Source organism: Bufo bufo, chromosome 2 (assembly GCF_905171765.1).
Source record: "Bufo bufo chromosome 2, aBufBuf1.1, whole genome shotgun sequence".
NCBI classification, from domain to species: domain Eukaryota; kingdom Metazoa; phylum Chordata; class Amphibia; order Anura; family Bufonidae; genus Bufo; species Bufo bufo.
In genome coordinates this window covers 276,377,373-276,390,928 of record NC_053390.1, presented here as the reverse complement: position 1 = coordinate 276,390,928, position 13,556 = coordinate 276,377,373, and the positions used below count along the sequence as shown (strand labels likewise).

Here is a 13,556-nt window from a genome sequence, read left to right as displayed (position 1 = left end):
TCTTTTTGGGATAGATTTCAAGTAGGCCTCAAATACCACAAACTAGTTATTTTGAGAATGGCAAATTTGGGAATGCTTTTTCAACCCAGAACAAAAAGTCTGCTTTTACGGTCACTACAAATAACTTGACCAGCTAAAACTGTGCAGATTTGGTTGAATAGAGATGTGAGACCAGTTTTTTTTTGCGCTGTGTGACAGTTATAGGTTTAATCACAGAATGACACTTCTATCAGCACGCTAGCGTGTGTCTTAGGTTTTTCTGAATGACACTATCAATACCTTCAATGTAAGATTTTCTTTTTGGGATAGATTTCAAGTAGGCCTCAAATACCACAAACTAGTTATTTTGAGAATGGCAAATTTGGGAATGCTTTTTCAACCCAGAACAAAAAGTCTGCTTTTACGGTCACTACAAATAACTTGACCAGCTAAAACTGTGCAGATTTGGTTGAATAGAGATGTGAGACCTGTTTTTTTTTGCGCTGTGTGACAGTTATAGGTTTAATCACAGAATGACACTTCTATCAGCACGCTAGCGTGTGTCTTAGGTTTTTCTGAATGACACTATCAATACCTTCAATGTAAGGTTTTCTTTTTGGGATAGATTTCAAGTAGGCCTCAAATACCACAAACTAGTTATTTTCAGAATGGCAAATTTGGGAATGCTTTTTCAACCCAGAACAAAAAGTCTGCTTTTACGGTCACTACAAATAACTTGACCAGCTAAAACTGTGCAGATTTGGTTGAATAGAAATGTCAGGTCTATTTTTTAGGCGCTGGGTGACAGGCTCAACTTGCCCCTGATGTAATATATGGCCAAAAAATAACCACACTGTTGATGGTTAAATGCACTTGGGTGACACAGGCTCAGCCTGCAGCTGATGTAGTATATGGCCAAAAAATAATCAGACTGTTGATGGTTAAATGCACTTGGGTGACACAGGCTCAGCCTGCAGCTGATGTAGTATATGGCCAAAAAATAATGAGACTGTTGATGGTTAAATGCACTTCGGTGACACAGGCTCAGCCTGCAGCTGATGTAGGATATAGCACAAAATAACCACACTATCGATGGTTAAATACACTTGGTGATAGCTCGTGCTGGCGCACCACAAGTCACAAAATGGCCGCCGATCACCCCAGAAAAAAAGTGATCTAAAAACGCTCTGGGCAGCCTCAAAAAAGTGAGCAAGTCAATAATAGCACTTCAATGATCCACAGCTGCAAATCGATCACAGAATAAAGTCTTTTGGAGGAGTTAATCTGCCTAATCTCGCCCTAACGTCGCAGCTGCAACCTCTCTCTATACTGATCATAGCAGAGTGACGTGCGGCGCTACGTGACTCCAGCTTAAATAGAGGCTGGGTCACATGGTGCGCTGGCCAATCACAGCCATGCCAATAGTAGGCATGGCTGTGATGGCCTCTTGGGCCAAGTAGTATGACGCTTGTTGATTGGCTGCTTTGCAGCCTTTCAAAAAGCGCCAAGAAAGCGCCGAACACCGAACCCGAACCCGGACTTTTACGAAAATGTTCGGGTTCGGGTCCGTGTCACGGACACCCCAAAATTCGGTACGAACCCGAACTATACAGTTCGGGTTCGCTCATCCCTATACAGGAGGTATAGCGCAAGTAATGTCGCTGTCACTAGCAGCTAATAAAAAATTACACTGAATTTATGTCACTGATATTTAGGATGGGCAAACGTTATACAGGAGATGTAGTGCAGGTAATATTGCTGCCACCAGCAGCAAAATTTTTTTACTGAATGTCACTGATATTTCGGATACGCAAACGTTATACAGAAGATGTAGCACAGGTAATGTAACTGTCCGCATCGGACACTGTCTACGGAAAAAGTACACAGGAAGTCACAGATGTAGGACTTATGGGTCTGTAACAATTCCACGCAATTTAGTGCAGGTTGCGCTAATAATTATATTGCTGCCACATACAACAGTAGTCCTTAAAAGGACTTTTGGGTCTCTAACAAGTTTCTTCAATAAAAATATTAGCATTTCACTCCCTACACTATCTGTCCCTTCTTCAGCACAAGCTCTTCCTGACTAAGACTAAGCCAAACACGTGCCATCGAGTGCTATATAGCACCCAATGACACGTTCCGGCCAGCCAATCACTGTAATGCCAGTAGCCAACATGGCTACGGCATTACAGTGAATTACAGTACTTACCTGCACATTGGCTATGTAGCAGCCATTAAACGTGCGGGGAGGAGACTCGAGCACATGCTCGAGTAAAATTAGTGTTCGGCCTGGCATGCTCGCCCAACACTATTTACGATTAATTTCAGATAAACCATAGAGAGACTCCAAAGTAACATTTAAGTGAGACAAAAGACCTAGAAAATCCCACCAAGCTTACACTTTTCTCATTGAAACATACAAGCTAGTTCCCTTTCTAGAAGAAAATGAATAGAGAAAAACTTGTCTTGCTGGCTTTGTGGGGTTTATTTCGGGGAGTCTTTATCATTAGGGAGACCAAAAAATTATGCATGAGTATTGTATGCCAGGCAACGCTATTCTTGGTTTCTAGGAAGAGTATACGCAAATTCACATATCTTAATTTGGCTGGCATGAAAAAATAAATTAGCATTCTTTTCTGTTTTAAAAATAAAAAAAAAGCTAATTTTAATCTTTCCCAGTTTTCCAAATGTATGCAAATTAGCTTGCCTGACAAAAACAAAAAGATTTGAATCTTCTCCTGGAACTAGTGGGAAGGGCCAGACCACACCCTAAGCTCCAGAGAGGGCTGGGCCAGGATTGTTAGTCCTAGCAACATGTAACTCAGGGTGGCACAATTTGAGCATACAGTGCATTACATCATTGGCAGAACATTACCTTACCAGTATATTATCAAACAATTGCAGATGGTAGAGAGGCAGACAGCAACAAAGGCATGATGGGGCGATCAATAGCCACTGGCAGCAATAGTGGATCTATTCATTGGCCTTAACTGGAGGTGTGTGAAAATCCTCACACATTCATGTCTCATTCATTTTGAGAATTGTGATGCTTTGTATACTGGCAAGGACGCCACCTGCTGATCTGAAAACCCTCTCAGATGACACTGGAGGCTGGACAAGACAGTATAGTGACAGCAAACTGGGCCAGTTCTGGCCACTGTTTCGTTCTGCCTCCCCGGAAGTCCATGAGATCAGGGAACATGCTATGAACCAGAAATAGGCCACAGTACAGGTAAGATTCAACCTTCTTGTTCAGGCAGTTGATCTCTGCTTGCTGATTTGCTTCAGCCTGGTGTGGCACATGAAAAAACTGTTCCATCAAGTTCATAAGACTAAACTGGCTGCTGCTGTGACTTCTGCTACTTGTGGTTGGATCGCAGAAGGTGCGTGACTTGGCAGGGGGCAGAGAGGGGCCTTCTGGTCAAACACACAGGCACCAGATTTCTGCTCGTCAAAAACTGCGGCAAGCTGCGCACACAGTGTATCCTATTAATACAGCAATTTGGTCTCCCTTTCTGCAACAGGAAAACATTTCCACATTTTGATTTGATAGCGAGCGTCTAAAAGCATGGCTATTCAGAAATCATCATAGTTACATAGTTAACATGGTTTAAAAAAGATATAAGTCCATCAGGTTCAGCCATATTTTTTGTATGGCCAATTTATATATTTCTATAGGTAATCATGTATCCCCTTATACGTCTATTCTCAAGAATAAATACATTTAATTCTTTTAATCTTTCTTCATAACTAAGAACCTCCATGCCCCTTATCAGTTTGTACTTTTTCCAGTTCCAAAGCATTCTTTCTATGCATATTCCAGATGAGGTCGCACTAAAGCTTTGTAAAGTGGTAATATTACATCCCTCCCCCGCGAGTCCATGCCTCACTTAATACATGACAATATCCTGGTAGCCTTAGAAGCAGCTGATTGAAATTGTATGCCGCTATTTAACCTACGATCTACAAGGATACCCAAATCCTTCTCTACAAGTGAATCTCCCAGTGTTACATCCCCTAGGACATATGATACACGGAAATGATTACTACCAAGATGTATACGTTTACATTTATCCACATTGAACCTCATTTTCCAAGTTGATGCCCAGTCACTCAGAGTGTCCAATTTAGCTTGTATTGCTTCATGCTAACAATACACCTGTCAAAATGAAAGCAAAAAAAGCATAGAGCTTTCCATTCACACCAGGGTACCCGAGGACCCAATTATTTCCATCTTTGTCCCCACTGCCATGGCCATGGTCATCATGGCCAGTGGAATCCTCATCACCCCCGTGATCCTCCACCACTGAGATTTTCCTCCGCCAGTGGTAGCCACGTATCTTCATCCTCAACATTCTCCTCCATGGGACTTTGTCAATGTGGATCCTCAACAGCTACAGGACAATCAGCAAAATGTGGAAGCTGTTCTTTCCTCTCTTGTTGCATCAGCATGAGCATCTACTCCAGATAAATATCAGGGGGATTACATAGTTGATGCTTCAGCTCTGTCTGTCTCTGTCTCTACTGACAAATCTGGTGGCCTCTTCAAAAATACTGAGTACGTAACATGTGTATTTATGGGCTGACACTGCCTGACCTGAATACAGCATATGCTTCCAGCTTAGATGGTTTAGTGTATGACAAAATTATTCATAGCTTTACATTGCACATATCGATGTTCCAGCATATGCAAGGTGGAATTCCAGTGATTGGAATGTTGTGGACCAAGCAATGGCAGACCGTTCTGTCTCTGCAGGTCCAGGAGGGAGTTCTTTGCCACAAAAGAATGGCTGATATGCAAAGACATTGGACATGGCCAATACCTTTTACAAGCCACTGTACTTTTTCAAAAAGCATTGCATGTCATGGACACTATGCCAGGAGTATGTGTTATTTTCCCCAGCATGTCCACGATGTCCCTGCAATTTTCGCTGACTGCTTTGAAAAGTTGGAGTTGGTGGGGAGAGCAGCATAGCAACACTTTATTTTACACATATGATAGAAGGGAGGGGGCGTGGAAGCAACTCTTTTCCCTGCTTCTGCATGAAACAGGAGAATGTCCATTGAGGAGGACTAAGAGAAGGTGGATAAGCGCATGGCATGGGAACCAGACAGACACAAAGGTGAAGGTATCAATAGGACTTATAAAAAACATTTACCTAGTGTGCCACGAAAGACATGTACTGTCCCTGCCTGTAACAGCTGCTCCAGTTGTCTATGGTGGTGGGCACATTTCAGCACAATGAGAATTGCAAAGAGCTGCCCACTGTCCCTGCCATGTGACAGTACAAGGCAGGGTTGGCTTTTTTGGAGAACTAATGCTAGCGAGGTATGTATATACCCATACAGTGAGCCATCCACTCCACAATATCATCTTCTTTATCCTCAGTAATAGTGTGTTGCCAATCAGAAGGGGAAACTGCAGCCTGTTGCTACTACTACTACTACTGGATGGATGGCTAGTACTGCTACTGCTATTTGCATTACTACAACCACCCACATTCTGACTCTGAGATGGCGAGGCCTGGGTCTTTCATTTTCCACTCTTCCGTTTACCAGACATTTAATTATTATGAGGCCTATAAATAAAAAGTCACAGGTTTGGTACACAGATTATTAAACAGTACTAGTTTTAACTACAGTGAATTAATTGTTAACTGGTATATAAATGCAGTTATTGCAGCACAAAACATGCACTAATAATGCACATTATCTTGACGCAGTACAATATATTGAATAAAACAGGTACCGTATATAAATGCAGTTATTACAGCACAATGTGTTCACTAATATATTCACAAAATATAGTACGCCAAAATTTAACTGGTATAAGCTTTCAGTAAATATGCAGGTATCTTGATGGAATACAATGCATAAACAGTTAACTGGTATGTAAATCTGTTATTGCAGCACAACACATTCACTAATAATAACTGTATCTTAACTCAATTTAATGTGTGAAATGAAACAAGTATATAAATGCTGTTATTGCAGCACAATGTGTTCACTAATAATGCATAGTATCTTGATAAAATACAATGCGTTAATGGATGACCGGTATGTAAATACTGTTATTGCATCACAACACGTTCACGTTTAGAAAAAGAAAAGGGGCCATTGCTCAATGTTTGCAGCAGAATGTATTGATATTGATACTAAAGGTGCTGGCAATAAGCCTATTAAACACTTCTGAACTGTACAAACTTCAGTTTTGTTTTTGTTTTTTTAAGGTTGGCTGAATGTCCATTTACAGAAAAAAAAATTTTTTTTTTACTGATTTTTTTTGATTCGATTGGAGATTTAATTGCTCTCCCTGATAAAACCCAAAATTTTATTTAACTTTACGGTATATTCCGCAGCGCTTTACAGACATTACAATCAAGCTGTCCCCAAAGGGGCTCACAATCTAAATTCTCTATCAGTATGTCTTTGGTGAGTGGGAGGAAACTGGAGTACCTGGAGGAAACCCACTGAAACATGGGGAGAACATACAAATAACATGCAGATGTTGTCCTTGGTCAGATTTTTCTTAGCCATATCATTACCTGTTTCAGCTGCACAGCTAGATGCATTTCTCTGAGAAGCAGACAATTTCACCTTTCTGCCAGTACTGTGTACAGTAACCTCACTTCCCTTACTTCACACAATCTTTGTTTTTCTATAGGGAGCTCAGAAAGCTGATGAGGAGGGATACATCACACTTACAGACACTCAGGAGCCTCCTATGATATTCAAAAGCAGTAGAGAAGCAGTTGTTTTATCAGGCTCAGGATCACAGCTAGCTATGACACCCCCCACTTCCTCTCATCTGTCTTCTGAGTATATGTTACCAGGGATGGATCTTGCCTGACAAAAGGCATTAGACTACAGTAGACTGTAGGTGAAAGTGAGGCTCATGACTTTTTTCATGCTTTTTTTTCAGGTGGATGCAGTTATATCTTTTAAATAAATTGATTTAGAAATTTGCTAATTTTCTTTGTAAATGTGTACACAGACATAGCTGTCAATCACTGATAGTTGTATACTGGGGTGGTCTTATGTTCAGAAAGAGCAGAGGATAAAAAAAAATATTAATTACAAGTTTTACTGAATCTTTTCCCACAAAACTACTGTATATATCAATCTACTTAGCTTCTCCAGCTCTACTATGAGCTGTCTACCCATTGAATTTTGTATGTACAAGTCTTTTTTAAGGCCATTTTCAGGTGAGCAGTGTTTCACGCCGGATGCTTTCTGAGTTTACAATAGATAGCAACTGGACTGAACACTGACTCAATCTATTTGTAGTCTGCTGCCAAAACTCATGCATATTCACTGTTTGTAACATGTGTGAGTTCCTAATCAGCTGCTTAAAAGAGGCCTAAGGGTTGATATATAATAACAGATGACAGGCATGTCTGTAAAACGACACACACGCCTGTTATATGGAACATTGCTATTGTAGTAAACTTTTTGATCTTTCTTATTATGTAGTTTTCACAACAAATTTTATGAACTGGAATCGTTGGATAATGGATTAAAATGGTGTTGGAGGCTAATCCAGATCATTGTCCTCCATCATGCTTAATAAACCATGTCATTGATGAGGTCTGGTATCTATTTGATCGAACTTAATTCAGTAATTAAAGAGTGTGCTGAGGATCTTGAACCTGATTAATTGATTCTCCATCTCATCAAATTAACAAAGATCAAGAAGTTCTGTTCATTGATTCTCTAAGATGTGAATCAACCCATATTGCTGCAAGTCATTGAAAACAATACTTTCATGTCTAGTAGAAATATCAATTCACAGCAGATTGTCAAGTAACAATTAAAGAGCTCCAATGTGTTTAGGATTTTAAGCAGCATTTGTATTAGTAACAATACTGGCTTTTGAGATTGTTTTCTACATTTTTACTTTAGGGGGATTTACGGCCCTATGTCATAAACGCATTAAAATAAGCGATATGGAAGTGAAATTATATTGTTGGCTGGTTTAAAACCCAGAATGATTTCCTTATGGGGGTATTTAAAAAACCTTTTATTTTTCCATTTTTCCATTTGTACTGTCTACATAAAAGCTGTACATTGAAGTTCTCTGTACATTGAAGATCGTGAAAGTGCAGTTTATGTAAGAAAACGAGATACAAGATTGTTTAATGTGTACCGGATGTCAGGAGAACACGTCTTAGCAAAAAATGATCTTACACAATTTGATTTCTGCTTTCCTGTTTTGCCCCAGGATGCTCTGATGAATTTGCTAAAACGGTCCCAGATACATTTCGTACACTGTCTGGTCCCCAGACTGGGAATGGATGGCACAGAATGCAAAAGCTCACAACTTTGCAGAGGAACAGCAGGAGATCCAATTAATGCTGCTATTGATGTCCCCACTGTAAGAATTCAGCTTGCAGGAGCTCAGCTATTAGATGCTATGCGTCTCTGCAGGATAGGTAAGCGACTTGTGTATTTATTGGACAATGAAAGCTGCTTTTAAATGAGGCATATATTATGTGTACGCAAAGCTTTTCACTTTATTTTCATTTTCCTTTGTAATGGTTCCTTTCTAGGTTAAATGTTTAAGGCAATCTCCTCGGGAAGTACTTGGTAAATGAAAAAAACTGAGAAAGAGGTTCTTTAATTCAGCATAGAAGGGACTGTAATGTAATTTCTAGCATACTTTCACAAAAATCAGTTACATCTTTACAAGGTAGATTTTAGTACATGCACTGTACATTGAAATGCAATTTAAAATTAAAGGGAACCTATAACATTGACAATGGTATCTGATCTTCAGGCACATGTTTTAGACCAAGAGGAGCTGAGCAGATTAAAGGGGTTGTCCAGGATTAGAAAAACATGTCTGCTTTATTCTAAAAAAAACTGCACCTTAGCTGTTCATGGGTTGTTTCTGGTATTGCAATTCAGCTCCATTAGAGTCAAAGAGGCAGAGCTATAATGCTCCACACAACCTGTGGACAGGGAGGGTGGTGTTTTTGGAAGGAATATTCAGTATAAATATTAATTTCATCATTTATACCTCTGCTCTTTCTGATCTTAGGAGTCCAGAGGGCAGTCCAATTGATGATTGATGGCAAATATTGCTCTATAACATGCTGCCCACATATAGGACTACATGTGCAATATCCATGCAAACAATAGAACTAGGAATTAGGGATTATTCTGGATTAAAGTGGTACTATACCTACTATACAAGAAAAATGGAAGCTCTTTGCGCACATTTTTGATCAAACGTGTGTCAGGCCCATCTACTGGCGTCAAGGTGGCTTCTGAAGATGGGTACCTAACACTAACAGAACTGCCTCTCCTGGGCCTAACCTAAGCCTAAACTGTTCAGGGCGGTGTAGGAACCAGCTATATTTATACTCTGCTCAGAAACCATGGGCAGATGGGCGGAGAGTGCTCAATCTAAAGAAGGGGGCTACCCTCCAAACATACTGCAAGAAAATTTAGACAAGCACATCCATAGTCACAGGTGCAGACAGCAAACAAAAATTTAAGGCAGCACACCATTACACATACAAACAATAGAATTAGGGATCAGGGATTATTCTGGATTAAAGTGGTACATGAAAAGGCACCTTGACGCCGGTAGATGGGCCCAACATACTTTTGATCAAAAATATGCTTCCATTTTTCATGTATAGTAGGTTTAGTACCACTTTAATCCAGAATAATCCCTAATCCCTAGTTCTGTTGTTTGCATGTGTAATAGTGTGCTGCCATACATTTTTGTTTGCTGTCTGCATAATAGCTATATGGATGTGCACCTGTGACTTTGGATGTGCTAGTCTAAATTTTCTTGCTACATGTGCAATATGACATGTTCCCTAAAAATGCACTTTTCAATGACATTTTTTGCATTTTTAAGAAAGGTTTCTCAACAAAGAATTACTATTTATTCTAAATATGCAGAAGATTTTATAACATGCAAAAAAGTAATTTAACTACATTAACCTCTTGCCGCTACGCTAACGCCGAAAGGCGTCATCGCGGCGGCTCCCTCAGGCTACGCTAACGCCGATTGGCGTCATCTCGCGTGAGCCGAGATTTCCTGTGAACGCGCGCACACAGGCGCGCGCGCTCACAGGAACGGAAGGTAAGAGAGTTGATCTCCAGCCTGCCAGCGGCGATCGTTCGCTGGCAGGCTGGAGATGTGATTTTTTTTTAACCCCTAACAGGTATATTAGACGCTGTTTTGATAACAGCATCTAATATACCTGCTACCTGGTCCTCTTGTGGTCCCCTTTGTTTGGATCGACCACCAGAGGACACAGGTAGCTCAGTAATATGTTGCACCAAGCACCACTACACTACACCCCCCCGTCACTTATTAACCCCTTATTAGCCCCTGATCACCCCATATAGACTCCCTGATCACCCCCCTGTCATTGATTACCCCCCTGTCATTGATCACACCCCTGTAAAGCTCCATTCAGATGTCCGCATGATTTTTACGGATCCACTGATAGATTGATCGGATCCGCAAAACGCATACGGACGTCTGAATGGAGCCTTACAGGGGCGTGATCAATGACTGTGGTGATCACCCCATATAGACTCCCTGATCACCCCCCTGTCATTGATTACCCCCCTGTCATTGATCACCCCCCTGTAAAGCTCCATTCAGACGTCCGCATGATTTTTACGGATCCACTGATAGATGGATCGGATCCGCAAAACACATACAGGCGTCTCCCTGGAGCCTTCCAGGGGGGGTGATCACCCCATATAGACTCCCTGATCACCCCCCTGTCATTGATCACCCCCCCTGTCAGGCTGCATTCAGATGTCCGTATGATTTTTACGGATCCACGGATACATGGATCGGATCCGCAAAACACATACGGACATCTGAATAGAGCCTTATAGGGGGGTGATCAATGACAGGGGGGTGATCACCCCATATAGACTCCCTGATCACCCCCCTGTCATTGATCACCCCCCCTGCCATTGATCACCCCCCTGTCATTGATTACCCCCCTGTCATTGATCACACCCCTGTAAAGCTCCATTCAGACGTCCGCATGATTTTTACGGATCCACTGATAGATGGATCGGATCCGCAAAACGCATACGGACGTCTGAATGGAGCCTTACAGGGGCGTGATCAATGACTGTGGTGATCGCCCCATATAGACTCCCTGATCACCCCCCTGTCATTAATTACCCCCCTGTCATTGATAACCCCCTGTAAAGCTCCATTCAGACGTCCGCATGATTTTTACGGATCCACTGATAGATGGATCGGATCCGCAAAACGCATACGGACGTCTGAATGGAGCCTTACAGGGGCATGATCAATGACTGTGGTGATCACCCCATATAGACTCCCTGATCACCCCCCTGTCATTGTTCACCCCCCTGTCATTGATCACCCCCCTGTAAAGCTCCATTCAGACGTCCGCATGATTTTTACGGATCCACTGATAGATGGATCGGATCCGCAAAACACATACAGGCGTCTCCCTGGAGCCTTCCGGGGGAAGTGATCACCCCATATAGACTCCCTGATCACCCCCCTGTCATTGATCACCCCCCCTGTCATTGATCACCCCCCTGTCAGGCTGCATTCAGATGTCCGTATGATTTTTACGGATCCACGGATACATGGATCGGATCCGCAAAACACATACGGACATCTGAATGGAGCCTTATAGGGGGGTGATCAATGACAGGGGGGTGATCACCCCATATAGACTCCCTGATCACCCCCCTGTCATTGATCACCCCCCTGTCATTGATCACCCCTCTGTAAGGCTCCATTCAGACATTTTTTTGGCCCAAGTTAGCGGAAATTATTATTTTTTTCTTACAAAGTCTCATATTCCACTAACTTGTGTCAAAAAATAAAATCTCACATGAAGTCACCATACCCCTCACGGAATCCAAATGCGTAAAATTTTTTAGACATTTATATTCCAGACTTCTTCTCACGCTTTAGGGCCCCTAGAATGCCAGGGCAGTATAAATACCCCACATGTGACACCATTTCGGAAAGAAGACACCCCCAGGTATTCCGTGAGGGGCATATTGAGTCCATGAAAGATTGAAATTTTTGTCCCAAGTTAGCGGAAAGGGAGACTTTGTGAGAAAAAAATAAATAAAAAATCAATTTCCGCTAACTTGTGCCAAAAAAAAATAATTTCTATGAACTCGCCATGCCCCTCATTGAATACCTTGGGGTGTCTTCTTTCCAAAATGGGGTCACATGTGGGGTATTTATACTGCCCTGGCATTTTAGGGGCCCTAAAGCGTGAGAAGAAGTCTGGGATCCAAATGTCTAAAAATGCCCTCATAAAAGGAATGTGGGCCCCTTTGCGCATCTAGGCTGCAAAAAAGTGTCACACATCTGGTATCGCCGTACTCAGGAGAAGTTGGGCAATGTGTTTTGGGGTGTCATTTTACATATACCCATGCTGGGTGAGATAAATATCTTGGTCAAATGCCAACTTTGTATAAAAAAATGCGAAAAGTTGTCTTTTGCCGAGATATTTCTCTCACCCAGCATGTGTATATGTAAAAAGACACCCCAAAACACATTGCCCAACTTCTCCTGAATACAACGATACCACATGTGTGACACTTTTTTGCAGCCTAGGTGGGCAAAGGGGCCCACATTCCAAAGAACACCTTTAGGATTTCACAGGTCATTTACCTACTTACCACACATTAGGGCCCCTGGAAAATGCCAGGGCAGTATAACTACCCCACAAGTGACCCCATTTTGGAAAGAAGACACCCCAAGGTATTCCGTGAGGGGCATGGCGAGTTCCTAGACTTTTATATTTTTTGTCACAAGTTAGCGGAAAATGATGATTTTTTTATTTTTATTTTTTTCCCTTACAAAGTCTCATATTCCCCTAACTTGTGACAAAAAATAAAAACTTCCATGAACTCACTATGCCCATCAGCGAATACCTTGGGGTGTCTTCTTTCCAAAATGGGGTCACTTGTGGGGTAGTTATACTGCCCTGGCATTCTAGGGGCCCAAATGTGTGGTAAGGAGTTTGAAATCAAATTCTGTAAAAAATGACCAGTGAAATCCGAAAGGTGCTCTTTGGAATATGGGCCCCTTTGCGCACCTAGGCTGCAAAAAAGTGTCACACATGTGGTATCTCCGTACTCAGGAGAAGTTGCGGAATGTGTTTTGGGGTGTCATTTTACATATACCCATGCTGGGTGAGAGAAATATCTTGGCAAAAGACAACTTTTCCCATTTTTTTTATACAAAGTTGGCATTTGACCAAGATATTTATCTCACCCAGCATGGGTATATGTAAAATGACACCCCAAAACACATTCCCCAACTTCTCCTGAATACGGAGATACCACATGTGTGACACTTTTTTGCAGCCTAGGTGGGCAAAGGGGCCCACATTCCAAAGAGCACCTTTCGGATTTCACTGGCCATTTTTTACAGAGTTTGATTTCAAACTCCTTACCACACATTTGGGCCCCTAGAATGCCAGCGCAGTATAACTACCCCACAAGTGACCCCATTTTGGAAAGAAGACACCCCAAGGTATTCGCTGATGGGCATAGTGAGTTCATGGAAGTTTTTATTTTTTGTC

The 13,556-nt window shown here is 41.8% G+C and overlaps 1 protein-coding gene across 2 annotated transcripts in view; it reads left to right on the top strand.

Annotated features, from left to right (window-relative positions):
• MYO18B (myosin XVIIIB) overlaps positions 1-13,556 on the top strand; it is an 884,719-nt gene that overhangs the window by 347,965 nt on the left and 523,198 nt on the right. For both annotated transcript variants that reach the window (XM_040416566.1, XM_040416565.1), the window contains one exon: positions 8,204-8,414. In XM_040416566.1, the coding sequence (XP_040272500.1) occupies positions 8,204-8,414 (211 nt within the window). The remainder of the gene's footprint in view (positions 1-8,203; positions 8,415-13,556) is intronic.